At 35.8% G+C, this 16,484-nt stretch overlaps 3 protein-coding genes across 3 annotated transcripts; all 3 read right to left on the reverse strand.

Moving 5' to 3' along the window:
- Positions 1-2,396: 2,396 nt before the first annotated feature.
- LOC127192129 (translation machinery-associated protein 7-like) lies at positions 2,397-2,711 on the reverse strand. The gene has a single exon (XM_051149457.1). The coding sequence runs from the start codon at positions 2,603-2,605 to the stop codon at positions 2,411-2,413; it is 195 nt and encodes a 64-aa protein (XP_051005414.1). The 5' UTR covers positions 2,606-2,711; the 3' UTR covers positions 2,397-2,410.
- Positions 2,712-3,706: 995 nt separating this feature from the next.
- On the reverse strand, positions 3,707-4,714 carry LOC127192130 (olfactory receptor 14A2-like). The gene has a single exon (XM_051149458.1). The coding sequence runs from the start codon at positions 4,712-4,714 to the stop codon at positions 3,707-3,709; it is 1,008 nt and encodes a 335-aa protein (XP_051005415.1).
- Positions 4,715-13,467: 8,753 nt separating this feature from the next.
- Positions 13,468-14,427, reverse strand: LOC127191949 (olfactory receptor 6F1-like). The gene has a single exon (XM_051149318.1). It carries the CDS (start codon positions 14,425-14,427, stop codon positions 13,468-13,470), a length of 960 nt encoding a protein of 319 aa, XP_051005275.1.
- Between the last annotated feature and the right edge of the window lie 2,057 nt (positions 14,428-16,484).

Here is a 16,484-nt window from a genome sequence, read left to right on the forward strand (position 1 = left end):
GGATAGAACTAGAGACAATCATCCTGAGTGAGGTACCTCAGACCCAGAAAGACACACAGGGTATATGCTAACAAATAAGAGGATATGAGCCACTTAATTCAGGATAATCACACTACAGACAGAGCTTGATGTGCCAACCAAGGTCCATGTAGTATGTAGACCTAGACCTTCTTCTCAGATGTAGTAGATTGGTAGCACAGTCTCCTTGTGGGTCCCACAGTATGGGGAGTAGGGAGTACTTCTGACATGGACTAGGGCTTCCTAATGGTGATCACTTCTTTCTTGCCAGGTAGCCTTGCCAGGCCTCAGAGGAAAAGGTTACAGGTAGTACAGTTGACACTGGAGAGCCTGAGGTCAGATGTTCTATGTAGACTGTGGTTGAGAAGTATTACAGGCCTCAGTTTCCTTTGCTGTTATGTATTCTATCTTGATGTTCCTTGGAGCTCATTTCCATCCTATTCTTTTCATCAGTAGGAACTGGATAAGAAATGTGGCTGCCAGTTCCTTTGATTTGTGCTTAAAATAAATATTATTTGAGTTTAAATTCAGAGGAAGAAGACCACAGCATGTGGCAAAAAGTGGCAAATAAGGAAAAAGATAAAATCAAAAATAGAAAAATTGGCTTACTTGGATCTAGGAACAACATTTTTCAAGTCTGTGAGTACAGGGTGTCCTCAGCAATTTAGTGAAAGACAGGATTTAGTCAAGACAAAAGCTGTCTGGGGGGTGGGAGGGTGGAGAGTTTGGTACAGAAAGGCAGGTGACTTTCTTTCTAGTTTCAATAAACAGATACAAAAACCATTAAACAACAGTTTATTTGTAAAATAAACACAGCTGAGATCTGAACACCAAACAGCAGAGAGTGTTGTCTTCTGGAGACCATGTTAGGACAGGGAAATGGTTTTCTTTATGGGTTAGCTAATATTACTGCAGGTCTCCAGTGTGATGTGGTTTATTTGTCTCCTTGTTTGTTGTAATTTAGATCTTCAGATTACATTGAGGTTCAATCATCAAAAAACTTGTACAGTTAGAGTTTGGAGTAGGTTTATTTTATTACAAGTTGTACTTATTATCATGAAGTTTCATTAGTGGAAGTTGATGTACTGTTAACTGGATGGAGATTTTAGAGACCTGTATATTGCTCAGGGGATTTGTTATTGGCAGTGGTTTTAGAAATTACAGAGAATAATCCAGAAGGGTGAATGCATTTGGGTTCTGACTGGATGATAGGGATAAATGATTAGTCTTAATAAGTGTGTATTCTATTCAATAGGATATAAGGGAAATGGACATTGCCTCAATCCATGACTCTCATCTACTAACCCTTTGTCAAAGTGACCATAAAACATGGTTGATATAATCGAAAGTGGTTGTATGCTATGAGAACCTCTTGGAAAATTAAATAGAAATGACAGATAATAATTCTGATAGAGGATAAAATTTCCCGAGAGGTTTCATACATGGTAAAGAAAATATTTTGTGTTTGAAGGCTATGATAAATTCACCTCAAAAAATATTTCAGGAGCCATGTGCAGTGATGTATACCTGTATTCCTAGCACAAGGGGAAGCAGAGGCAGATGGATCTCTGTGAGATCTAGGCCAGCCTGGTATACAAAGTGAGTCAAGGACAGCCAAGACTACACAGAAAAACCCTGTCCTTCCTCTGAAAGTTCAATTCTGAACTTCATATGGAAAAACAAAAAACCCAGAATAGCTAAAACAATCTTGTACAATAAAAGATGCTCCGGAGGAATCTCCATACCTGATCTCAAACTGTACTATAAAGCAATAGTACTTAAAACAGCATGGTACTGGCACAGCAACAGGCTGGTTGATCAGTGGAATCGAATCGAAGACCCAGATATGAATCCACACACATATGGTCACTTGATTTTTGACAAAGAAGCCAAATCCATTCAATGGAAAAAGGATAGCATCTTCAACAAATGGTGCTGGTCTAACTGGAGGTCTATGTGTAAAAAAATGAAACTGGACCCATATTTGTCACCTTGCACAAAACTCAAATCCAAGTGGATTAAAGACCTCAACATAAAACCAGAGACACTAACTCACTTAGAAGAAAAAGTGGGAAAGAGCCTGGAACATATTGGCACAGGAGACAACTTCCTGAACAGAACACCAACGGCCCAGGTCTTAAAAAACAAACAATCCGACAAAAAATTCAGGGACAAGTGGTTTATTCTGCAATTGTAGTAAGTTGTAAAACCTTTTCTTTTCTTTTCTTTTCTTTTTTTTTTTTGACAATGAGCCATTGTATTTATTTTTATTACAAACGTTTATTACAATTTACAATAGGCTTCAGGATAACACTCCATTCTAGCTGTATGTGACACAGATACTATGGCAGGGAATCCAGATGTTTAACAGACTCCAGGATACAACTTCCTTCTACTTTTTGCCAGATTTCTTAATTACACCTGTGGCCAGGGGGCCCTTGCCCGATGCCTTGGCTTTCATTTCCTCGAGTTTCTTCTGCTCCTCCTTCTGTTTCTGCTTGAAAGCCTTATCTTCCTCGTCCAACTCCTTGGTCTGCTTCTTGGGGTGTTTCAAGGGCTTCTCTTTGCCACCTTCTCGGCCCGACATGGCTCCTACAGCTCTGACCCTAAGCCAAGGGCAAATCTAATGAATCACTAGAAGACCGGCCGCCGAAAGCGAAGTGCTTCTAAAAGCTCCAGTGTCCCAGGAAAAGAAATCCTGTAATACCTTTTCTAGATACCAATGGACACATTCACCTCCATATAGTTAGTGGTTATGCTTTCCTGAACTACAGGCAGGCTGAAAGACATTTGGGGATGATTATTGTGCTAACTTTTCCTGTGGAGAAACAACACCTACTTACACCAAGATAGAGAAGTAAATACAGACAAAAAAATTCAACCAAAGTCCAACGTGGTGAACCAGTGTGTTTATTAGGGCTACTTACTTACAGGAGCATGACAGACACAAAGATAGCCATAGTACTCAAAAGTTTCCAGTTCCAGTATTGGTTACAGCTCACAGTATCTGAAACCCTGATACTAGATACATAAAGTTCAAATATCTTCACAGTTCAAAGAGCCCCTTCAAGGCTTTTAGAGTAGTGAGGTTCCTCTCCACAGTAGATTTTTTTAAAACACTTCTGTATTATGGGAAAGGATCTTGCTTTCTTAAACTCTCTAGAACTTAAAAGTTTAATTAGACAGAATCTTTAGACTGAGAACCTCTGTCTTCTCACACATGTGAGTAATGTATTTGGGGAAACTATATAAAAACAGCTGCACATATTTTGAACTCTTCAATGTCTTTCCGATAATGCACTCAACCTGAATGGCCATTATTTATCTTTTATAACTTATATCATGAGATCTTCTTACAGGTTTGTTTTTTATTTAAACATATGATACTGCTTTACGGATTGGGCCTACTAGTCACTAGGTTTACTGGCTTGGTTTCTTGACTGTTCTTTCTAATTATGAAAAAGGCAAGCACAGAAGCCGTATGTACCTTGATTGTTCCTTTCTCATATATAACTATTTTACTCATGTTGTTTCATTTTTGTTTCTAAATGAATTAGATAAGGAATTATTAAGTAATCAGGTGTTGAATCTTACCATGAAAAAAAAATTCCCAATCCATTTAAGAACTTATATTCCCCAAAGAGAACAGCTTTATCATAAAAGAGTAAAAATGTTTGTCTTTTAAAAATCAAAAATTGGAAAACTTGCTTGTAAATTGTGAAGCACTACACCACTGACAGATGCTTTGAAGAGTTAAATGGAGTGAAGTCCTTGGGCAGAGATTTTGCTGCAACCTCCTCAGCGCATCCTTGAAATCAGTGTTCCTTAGGCTGTAGATCACAGGATTAAGTGCTGGAGGCAACACAGTGTATAGCACAGAAAATAGCCTGTCTGAAATTGATGGTACATCTGAGGATGGCTTCAGATAGACAAAGCAAGCGGTTGCAATGAATACAGTGAAAACAGTGAGGTGGGGGACACAGGTGGCAAATGCTTTGGACTGACCATTAGTTGTAGGAATCTTAAGTACAGTGGAGAAAATATAAAAGTAAGAGAGTACAACACAGATAAAGCAAGACATGCATAGACACATTCCAATTCCAACACTTGTATAAATTAATCCAAATGTTTCAGAGCAGGAAATCCTTAGCAATGAAGAAACATCACAGAAAAACTGTGGGATCACATTGGAGCCACAAAAAGGCATGGAAAATATGCCAGCTGTGTATACAGTTCCAAAGAGTACCCCAGTAGCCCAGGAAATACCAACCATCATCACACAGTTGTCAATACTCATGATGGCCTCATAGTGTAGGGGCGAGCAGATGGCAACATAGCGATCATAAGACATAGCAGTCAGGACAAATATTTCTCCTGCTGAAAAGGAAGTCATTAAATGTACCTGGAAGGCACAAGCCAGAGTGGAAATATTATTTTTGTGAGTTAGGTTATTTACAATAAAATTTGGGATTGGGATGGACACTAGAAAGACATCCAAGAGGGATAAATTCTTCAGGAAGTAGTACATGGGTGTCTGGAGTTTCAGGTCCAGAGTGATGAGAGTGATGATGAGGAAGTTACTCATTATGGCTGCAAGGTACATCACCAGGAAGAACACCCCACATACAGTCTGTAGCTCATGAACATCCGAGAATCCCATAAGGATGAATCCTGTTATTTTAGTGACATTGGGCATTCTAGATTCTTCCCATGCCTGTCAGGTAGGAGAGATGAAAAACATTGATAAAGTTCCAAAATAGTTACAGTGATGTGCAGAACTATTCAATTGGAGTGGAGCCAGAATACTACATAAGTACTTCTGCATTATTATAGCTCCCAATTCACGTTTATACAAAGGGCTACTTTGATACATAGGTATCAACTTGGTACATAAGTTGTAATAATTTATCACTTATGACAACTTATTTTATTACATTTTATTACAATTTTTAAAAATAATAAAAACATATATGGTACTTCTTCTATTATAATTGACTCTTTGCTTGAAACTGCAATTGTTCAGTGTGCAACAAACAGCAGAATAAATCCTTCAAGTCTCTCCCTTCACTGTTTTATTTCCTTGGTCTTAATCTTTGGTCAGAGCACTGATCAACTTTGAATTGACATGCTCATTCTTCAGGGGGCCTTCACCTAAACTTAATAAGTGTCTTTCTTCAAGGTTGAAGACCAGAGTATCTATAATATTTTCAAAAGATTGCTAATTGCCACCTTTTATGATATGTCCTAGACTCTTTGAGGGGCACATGGAAGCCTTTATTCATTGGCTTCAATTTTTCTTTCAAATCCTTTAATAATTATCCCAAAACAGGAGTGATCGTCTCCTCAGGATGAACTTGTCTCCTTTCTAGATCACATATCTGACAGATAAACACCTTGCAGTGCAAATAAACATTCCTCTTGTTAACGGAAGCAGTTTTCTATGTGTCAAGTGAGGATTCACCTCCAATTTGGCCTTAACAATTTTTGTCTTATTGATAAGGTTCTTTATGGATAAGAACTGAGATAACAATCAGCCAGGCCGGCTTGACCAGGAGGGCTTGAGAATCTGTGGTTCTTATCCTTATTTCCTAGTAATCGTTGAGTTGCTCTTACTGCTTTTGAATACATAGTTACCTTACATATTTATATTTATGAAACTCCTTCCCTGTCTTTTACAACTGCTTTTTTCTTTCTGTGATGATCAAGCACTTTTAATTTTCATGGACTCTCTAAAGCCAAGCTTCCCATGGCATAAGATTTTGCTAAAAACAATTGAAATTCCTAAGTTTAAGTAAATAATATTAAGCCTGGCACAGTGGCACATACCTGTTATCCCAGCACTCAGGAAAGCAGAGGCAGGCAGAGTTTTGTGAGTTCGAAGCCAGCCTTATCTACAAAGCGAACCAAGGACAGCCAAAGATAGATGAGAAACTCTTCACAAGCCCCCCCCCCCACAAGAAAATATTATTTCTCAAATTATTAATGTGTAAAAAGGCCATGTGTCCTAATTCTCAACTCTCCATATCTGCTACTAAGATAAAATAATAATAACGAAAAAAGTGGCCATGAAATTAAAAGATGGAGACATATATGTGAGGGTTTGGAATTAGATAAAGAAAAGGAGAAATATTGTAATTAAAGAATATTCTCAAAAATAAAAAGGCAAAGAGAGTAAAAGAAAAGAAAAATGGTGAAGGTCTGTAGCCTCAGATCAGCAGTTAAAAACAATTGCTGCCTTTGGAGAGTATGTGAGTTCAATTTTCAAACCTACATGGTGGTTCACAATTGACCGTAACTCCAGTTCCAAGAAACCTCACACCTGTGTCTGCCATCTTTATGCACCAGGCAGGCACAATGTAAATAAACATTAATGCAGAAAAGCATAAGTACACATGAAATAAAATAATAGATATGTCTTAAAGAAGAAAATGAATTTAGAAAAATTCAGAAAATTTAGAAAAATTCTAAAACGAATTTAGAAAAATATTGAGTTGATCAGCTTTACACCTTTGTAATAAAATCATGTCAGTATTTCATGATATTATATTTGTAAAGGAATCTTGGGAGACCACCACATCAAAATACTTCCTTCATTTGTTTTTCCATATTTTTCTTTGTCGCAGCCTCTTTTCTAGAATAACTTTTTTTTTTGTGAGATTCAACATATTTTGTTATCCTATGTATATCCAAGCTGTATCTGTATGTACATTGCTAGTTACTGGGTTTAAGTATTGACTTGCTCTTCATTGAAAAAGGATACATTTCAACATATAAATTAGACATGCGACTAAATGATAGTAACAAAAATGAATTTTTGTGGGGTGGTGGAAAGCTTGTTCTCCTGAGAAGGAGTCGAAATGTAAGTACTTTAAAATAATATACAAAGCAATCAAACAAAACCATAGGAGAGTGAGATAACTACTCTTGGAGATTCGCTATGTGGCCGCTTGATAAAGGAAAGAAAGCGTGAAAGGGTGATGAGAATTGTGGTGACATTTGCCGGACATTATAGCTACCAGGTTGAAAACATATGAAAAACACACAAAAAGTAGAAGCCATCACTCATAAATTGTGTTGCTTTTGGTAGCTGCTCTAACACCCTAAGTCTCATAATATCTCTGAGACTTTTAAATCTTTGTTATGGAAAGAATATTTTAACATTTTACGAACAGAAATTTGAAATCTGTACTTTAAAACAATTCAGATCCCTCAAATTCCTGGGAAATGGATTAGTCATCAGATATATGTACAAAGATTTCCCAACAGGTCCAATTGAGTAAGAAAGTTTTTAACTGTATATTAAGATTCAGATTGTTGATGGATCACATAAAAGTTTGGGAACTATATCACCATTACACGTAATTACAATTTAGGCCTCTGATAAGACACAAAAGTATGTGCTAAAGGGTGATCATTTCTCAATATAGAATAAAGCAAATATAGACTAGAATAACATTTACCCTCTTATAAATCTTGGTTAGATTTCCTTTGAAACTTCATGTAATCCAAAGGTCTGTAACAGATCTTTTTTTAAAGACACTTGGTTATAATCTTCAAGTTCCCCAAAGGAAAATCTTTTTGAATAGCCTTCCTCATTATTTATTTTTCTCTTAAGACTATTAGTGTTATAATTGGCTCTTTCTGTAAGAGGGACTTATCAGTCCCCAGGAAATACACTAGAACTGATCAAGAAGAGCATGGATCATACATTTCTCTGGATTGTATTAAACTAAATACATATACTCTAAGTTATACTGAACATAATGTATAGATAATATTATTATAGCTGTTAATAAATATCAGAATATATACAGACACTTTGCCTGAGGAATCTTGACATATTTCTATCATTGCTTTACCAAAATACTAGGAAACAAAAAACAAAACAACAAAAACCAACTTTAGAAAAACAAGCCTCGTCTTTGACCAGCTGCCTCTCTATTAAATGCCCTCAGAGTGAAAAGGTTTCCACAGCAGAGGCACCTGCAGGATGTGCGATTCATTCTCACTCCCAGTGTTCGTTGTCTGGAAGCTTGGGCTCCACTGGCTCATCACTTACATTCACAATGGACATCTGGAACCAGCAAAATGAAACATTAGAGTTGTTTGTGTTGACACATTAAAAAGGGGAAAGAGAATGGCTTAAAGTTCTGAGAGTCTCTGTAACATCTAATTACGCTTTCAACTGCAGTTCAGTAAAAAAGCATGCTTTCATGGGGGGAAGTGGGCACTAAGAAAAAAAGAAAAAAAGAAAAACAAGCCTCTTTTGAATTCATGTTTAGAGTGTAGGGAGACATCATGGCAGGGAAGGCATGAAGTCAGGATTATGGGATGTCTGGTCACATTGTACCTGAAATTATAAAGCAGATGGGGCACAGGTTAATATTCTGCTGGTATTCCATGCAGGTAGAACTCCTCCTACCACTTTCTACCTACCCTCCAACATGGGTTTACAGGAGACATGTGTAGCCATATCCTTTTTTAAAATGGGTGCTGAGGATTGAGACTCAGTCCTCAAGCTTGTAAGCAAATACTCTTACCAACTGAGCCATGTTCCATCTTCTCAGCCTCCTCATCAGATTGTTTTTCAAGACAGGGTTTCTCTGTGTAACATCACTGGCTGTCCTGGAATTTACTCTGTAGAACTGTCTGGCCATAAACTCACAGATCTGCTTAGCTGTGCCATCCAAGTGCTGTGTTAAAGGAGTATACCCCATGCCTAACTCTATTTAAAATTTTAATGTATATTCTCTTAGTAAAGAACGTTGTATTTTTGAAAATCCTTCTCTCTCTCTCTCTCTCTTTCTCTCTCTCTCTCTCTCTCTTTCGCAAGCATGTCTACATCTACATATATACAAATATAAATTATATGTCTACATGTCTACACATATATTATATAATGTATAATTGTATATGCCATATATACACATATAATTATATATATATGTCTGTGTGTGTATGTGTGCATGTGTGTGTGTGTTTCAGCTTCTAGTCCTTTTACTAAACGGTAAAAGGAAAATTATACAATGTAGGAGGAATATGTAAAATATAGCATATTAGTCATGATAAAAGTGAAAAATACAAACTTCTCTTTTGCATGGTATTGAAGGTCTTCAAAAATATGTATTTATGAAGGAAAAAATCACATCATAATTGGTATGTATATAATTCTATGCTTTTGTAGAAATGATTGTAAATTCTAATTTATGTATTTTTCTGATCTTTCTCTTAAATTAAAACTCAGAAAAATATCAGGAAACACTGAATTAAAATTTAAGAATGTTTTTTGAATTGTTTAACTGAAGGGACAAGAGAAAATAGGAACAAATGAAGAAAATAAGATGTTTGGATATATTTCTTCTTATATAGTTTTAATTTTTAAACATTTTATGTAATATATTATCAAAAGTCAAATAAATACTATCATATAAATGCATAGTCATTAGTCATATGAAATGTGTGAGTTTTTTAAAATAAACAAGCTTCACTGGCCAATACCAAGTAATCACACAGAGATGACTAGAGTTCTAAGGTTTCCAGGGTTGGGACAGGTTATTCAGGATAAGTGACATCTGAGGGGTGATCCTCAAGGAAGAGAAGCACAGCTCTCATGTATGCATAAAAGAAGAGAAAAGGGAAGTCTTTTCTATGAGCATGGGAAGCAAGTGCAATGACTTGTATGGAGAAAGACAAGACTCGTGCTTGATAACAGGACTCTCAAGAGCACTTTTTCTTAGGCAAAAGAACAAACAAGAGAAGTCTTGGCGTTGTGGCTTTCACTTATAATCACAGCACCTGAGAGGCTGCAAGCAAAATAACTGCTACGTACAGTGACTTCAAGGACAATCTTGGCTACAAATGTCAGATTTTTGCATCAAATAGTAGTAGTAGTTGTTATAGTTGTTATAGCAGCAGCAGTAGCAGCAGCAGTAGCAGCAGCAGCAGCAGCAGTAGCAGCAGCAGCAGCAGTAGCAGCAGCAGCAGCAGCAGCAGCAGCGGCGGCAGCAGCAGCAGCAGCAGCAGCAACAGCAGCAGCAGCAGCAGCAGCAGCAGCAGCAGCAGCAGCAGCAGCAGCAGCAGCAGCAGCAGCAGCGGTAGTAATGGTGGTGGTGGTAGTAGTGGTAGTTACAGTAATTGTAATGATAATAAAATATTTGATAGCTAATCACAAAGTTTTTCTAGATCATAAACAAAATTTTACTTACATTCTTATGGAAATGAAGACATTTGTATTTTAAATCGGGATAGAAGTGGTCTGATTGACATTTTAAACTATTATTTCTGGTTGTGGTATAGAGAAAATATTGAAAAAAGTTTTAGAGGAAAGACTCTGACATTAAAGGATAATGCTTTGTTACCCATGCTGTACACATGAAAACGTCAGATCTTTCTGTTGCTTGTACTAAAGGAGGCGTATTAGAAAATAATATGGCAGTAAAATCAGAATTAGTTTTCCTTGTACATGAAGAGTGACTCTTTGGAAATGGTGATTCTAAGGTCTTGGGATTTATTACTTAAACAGTAAGAGCGGTATAGTTTTAGTTTTCTTAAGGGTGATGGAAATAATTGATTTCAAAATTCTATATTGTATATTCCACAATTCAAGATTCAGGGCTATAACTGGGGGAATTGGCACGTTTAAACTAAAATTCAGCATACTAATGATCTTAAAGAAAGAGTTCAAAACAAATGCAATAGCCAAAATATAAACAGTACTATTGATTTTAGTAAAAGTGAACAACAGGAGAATATACTGCTAATAAACCAAGGCATTTAAATACTATTTAATTAGGAAGTTACATAAATATTTACAAGTTGTAAATATAATCGCATTTCACTTCCTATTACTTGTATAAATGTGTCAAAACAGAAAGCAAACAGATTAGAGGGAATAAGAGAAAGATTATACTCATGTCAAATATAAATGACCATGGCATCAGAACATAGACTTAGCCTTTCTCAAATATGTGAGTAGTTTCGTGAAGCTATATAATTACAGAAGAAAATGAACTTGAAAGTCAAAGCAGAATCACAACTATATTAATGGAAGTGAGTTAATTGAATTACTGAAAAATGGAAATTTCAAAGTCAGTAATTCAATATGTAATTAAATATCATTTACAGAATCTGATTATAGAAAAACAATTACTACCGTCAATTAAATAATAAAGCCACTCTTAAAGGGACAACATAGAGAAACACCCTTTTATCAGTTCAGAATCGATATTGTTGGCATATAACTTTGATATTTTTTGTGGAAAATTAAATGTTCAAGAGATGATATTATTTTTAGCCCAAGCATCACACTTACATGGAAAAGTTATTTTGATAAAAGTTGACACAAATGTATGAAACTTTAACTATAGAAACTAGGGGGTACAATATTTGCAAGTATGAACTTTCAATATTGAAAGACAAATTTGCAAGTCAAGTGTCACTGTGTGCAATAATGGTATGGGTCATATGTGGCTAAACTCTCATTTTCTGATTGTATCTGACATTTACTCCATAGAGGTTAATTCATGCCTTATACTTTCAAACTGATCAAAGACCCATGACTGGAAAGGTGATAGATCCTGAGTACAAATACTATTTTTATTTTGCTAAGTGGACAGGTCAAACTTCCTCCTAAATAAGTACATTTATAATGAGACTCATAATGCCCTAAGTCTTGGTCAGGGAAGCTTCTTATTCTGTGCATAGTTGATGCAAAAATTCAGCTGGTCAAGGTGCTGAGATCAAGTTACTGTGGATTTGTCAATCTTAAAGAGGATATTCATAACACATCCTGTAGGGTTGGGAGCACTGGGAAAGAGGTGGTGGAAAGAATGTAAAAGGTAAGAGATGAAGAGAAGGAACATGGGATTCTGTCTTATGAGCCTGCCAAGAAAATGGCATGTGTGAACTCATAGCATCTAGTCATGCTTCCACAAGGAATACTCAAGATGAGCCTGTAGATATCCATACCCTGGGGAGGGGCTCATAAAGACAGAAACCCCAAAGAATGGTACTGACAGGTGAGGGATGAAAGAGAAGGTTTCCTTTGGTTTTGTAGTCATTGTTCCATATTCCAGTGGATAGCTCCACATTAATCCCTGACTAAAGACACTGGATAAACCTACTGGGTCATAATAAGAAGATATGAAAGTGGGGTGGGGACTTCCACAGTACAGAGGACTTTGTTGGCAATAGGGAAAAGATAAAGACATGCAGGGACCATATATATTATGTACATGGCTAAGATTTTAATGAACAAATTAATAAAAAACAAAGCCTAAAACATTTTTTTAATATTTTTATGTATTCCAGAAAGATTTCAATTTGGAGTTCCAAAAAATTTTCTCCATGAACATTAGTAGCAAACTGTTACTTTGTTATAGTCTCTTAATTGCCTAAAATAGTGGCTCTTGAGATTCACTCCAGGAAACACTCAGCTGGTGATTTGTTGGTCTGTAGATTCTCACTCTGTTTCCAGGGTGGCATTGTTTATTCTCTCATATATTTAGATGGTGCTCAATCAAGGCTCTCAGATTTAGAAGATGGGCTTTCGTGCGAACACTCACCATAAGGATGTTTGTGATTTACTTCTTCCATCACCTTGCCATCTCTTTTGTTTCTAAACTGCACTAAAATAAATGAAAACCATAAAGACTCATAATTTGCAAAGAAGAATTCTATAAAACAATGGAAAACCTGCATATCTCTACAGTAATAAAATTAGTTATTTTTCTTTTTTCTCGAGACTGGAACTTGCTATGTTGCATAAAATCATAAGTATTCTGACACAGTATCCTAGGAAGCTAATATTGTAGGTGTGTACCAGTTAAATTAATATTTACTGGAATTAAATGGTTACTTAAGGTTGATAAATATTCCATTCTTGTGTTATTCCATTCTAAACTCTTTTAAATGTTTGAATCATGATATACTTGCTAATGTTCTAAGTTTTATTCACTTATTTACAATATCACATTACTCAGAAAAATCATGTTTATCTAATATTTTTGTAGTAAAATTATGTAGCTCTATCCATGTTAACAAATAATTTGAAAAGTTATAAAATAGTGTTTGCTTCACCATGTGTTTAATAAATGTTTATTGAATGAATGTATATTTGAGGTACTTTAAGTTTCCATTAGTCTTTTAGATGGAAGAACGTGCTTCATTTACTATAGACTTGATGGTCTAGGCGTCCTTTAAAAATAAACAAAGTTTGAAAAGTTTATTAGCAAAAGCTTTCGTTGTTTACCCTGTTCATCATTTTGATATTGTACTAAAGATTATAAATAAAATAACTATAAAATAACTTTTAAGTAACATTCAAGGCAAAATATAAAATGCAAGGAAGTGGTCATGTCAGAGCTCCACTTTTAAAAACAAATTCAAATACTTACCATGATCAAATGAGGCCTGAGACTCCCCTCCAAACAAAACATCATTGCTGCTTTCTCAAAACTCATGCATGTTTTTGTTCAATAGAAAATTCTTTTGCGCTAGAATTTTTTGGAAAGCTTTCATTACATCTTTGTTTCTCAGGGTATATATGAGAGGGTTGACTAATGGTGTGATCACACAATAGAAAACTGAAATCACTTTCCCGATTGTGAAGTTGTACTTGGATGGAGGTCGGACGTAGGCAAAGATGATGGTACCGTAGTAGATGGTAACTACGGTGAGATGGGAGGCACAAGTTGAGAATGTTTTCTTCCTCGCCTCTCGGGACGACAGCTTGATTATTGTGACTACAATGTTGCCATAGGAGCTCATTGTCAGAAGGAAAGAACTGAGAATCACCACAGAGCTGCAGGTGTAACCCAAGGCCTCCACCAAGAATGTGTCTGAGCAGGAGAGTTTAAAGATGGGGTCGGAGTCACAAAAGAAATGGTTGATTTTCTGTGGGCCACAAAAATTCAGCTGAGAGATGAGTATAGTGGGTAGCAGGGGGGCAATAAAGCCCCCTATCCAAGATCCAGCTGAAAACCGCAGGCAAATGTGAACACTCATGAGAAGTGAGTAGTGCAGAGGACGGCAGACGGCTACATGCCGGTCATAAGCCATAACTGCCAGCAAGATGCACTCGGTGGCTCCCAGGGAGAAAAAGAAGTAGTACTGAGCAACACAACCTGCAACAGGAATAGTGACAACCTTTGTGACACAGGTGGCCAGTAGCTTAGGCACCGTGGCTGTAGTGTACCAGATCTCCAGGAATGACAGGTTTCCTAAGAAAATGTACATGGGTTTCTGCAGTGTGGAATCCATCATAATAAGGAAAATGATGAGGGTGTTTCCCATGAGAGACAGCAAATACACAGTAAGAAACATCACAAACAGTGAGAGCTGCAGTGAGGAGGAGCCTGGAAATCCTAGAAAAATAAACTCTGTCACTGCTGTTCGGTTTGTTACATCCATATTTCATCTTCACTGCCCTGGAATGGTTCAACAGTACCCAGTAGATCTTAGGTGAGTGATAATCAAGACTGGAACAAATCATTCATTTCTACAGTGGCAATAAATGATCCCTAGCAACCAGAGAAAATAAAGGCTTTGGAAACATATCCGACATTTTACATATAATATACATGGGTCTTCTAATTTCATATTGAAAATAGGTTATGTACATGTTTAAATCATCTGCTTCTTCAAAGTAAAAACAAAGTAAACAGGAATCACACCTGTTATTGTATTACAGAGGTTGTAAGGCATGAATGGAACCCACATAACTTGATGGAAAACCCAGGAAGAACATGGAACCGCCTGACACTGAAGAAATCATTCCCTAATGTGCAGATATAGAAATCTGCAGATGATACAGTTGGTAGTAAAGGTTTTCACAGTTCTATGGTGCACTTGTTAAGAGTACTACCTACAATTTTAAAATGATGATATGTATTTACATATGAGTTGGAGGAAGAAAAGACATGAGTTTAAACCACACTACTTGTTTATGAATGTTCATTTAACTCTCTTGAACTCTGGCTTATTTATGTTTAGAATTTTTGAATCTTCCTATTTTCTGATATTGATCAGAAACAAATTTTATTAAAGTGAGAATTCTTGTCATTAGAATGATTAAAAATCACAACGGACATATTCAGGTATAGTACATATTATATATTTCTACATATATCTAAGTGGAATACAAAGTTAAAATAACTTCATAACCTAAGTTAAATATTCTTATATGTGTCAAATTTTTAAAATTATGAACTCCTTATAATAAATATACTGAATATATACTTCCTATCACAATGAAAGAAGAAGTAGAACTAAAATATAGTCATTTTGATGTCTGTCTGGAGGTTCTTTTTTCAAACATTTCTGGAGGTTTTGAGTTATAAACTCCATTAAAATGGTATATGCATGTTTGATGCTATAAGTTTATTACTCAGATTTGATGATTTATATAAAGGAATATTTTTTCTGGGAAGATATTTTTCAGACCTAGTTAAAGAGCCAAGTGTGCTATGTTCTTAATGTTTTATTTGCCCCTATTTGAACTTATAGTATCAGTTTCTAAAGATGCTGAGGATGTCACCTCAGTTCTGTAACAAAAAATTGTATTTTCAGGCTGCAAACTCATTCAAGATTTGAAAAATTAAGTAGAACTTGTAATTTAGGAAACATTTTATAAAAAAATCAAGAACTAATTTTTAAGAGTGTGAATATTTTTAAATCTTATTTAAGAATAATGTTAACTTATATTTAGAAAGGCCAAAATGCAAAAGTTATTTTTATTGTTTTTAGGAGAATGGTATTGCACAATATTTTTTTCACCACTAGGAACATAAACTACAGTGAGTATTGTTTTAATTAACTAAGGGTTGCAAATGAAATCAGACTGATGCCATCCCCTTCCAAAGACCATGTGACTTCACTAAAATACATAAGCATTCTAAATTTGCTTTAGGAGTGACAAGATAGCACAGTGCTCCCTTGATCTAAGTAAGAAAATGAACTGGAAGACAGAGAGTCTGAATTCAAAATCAATGAAGTCTTTTATTAAAGTAATACTCAAAAATAAAAAGTAATCTACACACATCTTTAAGTTTTTAATGTATAGAATCATTCAATGCATACATGAGGAAGAATACTGCATCACATTAATAGCATTCTCAAAATTACAAAAGCCCTACTGGCAGTTATTTGGATGAGCTCTCCATTGCCTGTAGATAACTGACAAATGACATGTATGTTTCCTCCTCTAGTGTACTTACCTTAGTTTTTCTGCATTATTATTTTCCAAAGATGTATTATTATCAGTTAGGCACGCTCTGAATTTTCTTTTTCTGCAAATATGCGCAAGGAATACACTGCTTAAACAAAAAGAGCCGTCTCCATGTATTACTGGCCATGATGCAGCCTCTGTGCGCTTCCTAGCACAACAGTCTTTCTTCTCTCTCAGTTTCTTTTTCCTGTTGTGGCCAGGTTATAGAAGAAGGAGAGTTCAGAGATCTACTTGATAAGAA

The sequence above is a fragment of the Acomys russatus genome, chromosome 7, assembly GCF_903995435.1.
Source record: "Acomys russatus chromosome 7, mAcoRus1.1, whole genome shotgun sequence".
Lineage (NCBI taxonomy): Eukaryota > Metazoa > Chordata > Mammalia > Rodentia > Muridae > Acomys > Acomys russatus.

Bases quoted from the DNA above. Each gene is read 5' to 3' on its own strand.
- LOC127192129 (XM_051149457.1), bottom strand. From the start codon at position 2,605: ATGTCGGGCCGAGAAGGTGGCAAAGAGAAGCCCTTGAAACACCCCAAG.
- LOC127192130 (XM_051149458.1), bottom strand. From the start codon at position 4,714: ATGCCCAATGTCACTAAAATAACAGGATTCATCCTTATGGGATTCTCG.
- LOC127191949 (XM_051149318.1), bottom strand. From the start codon at position 14,427: ATGGATGTAACAAACCGAACAGCAGTGACAGAGTTTATTTTTCTAGGA.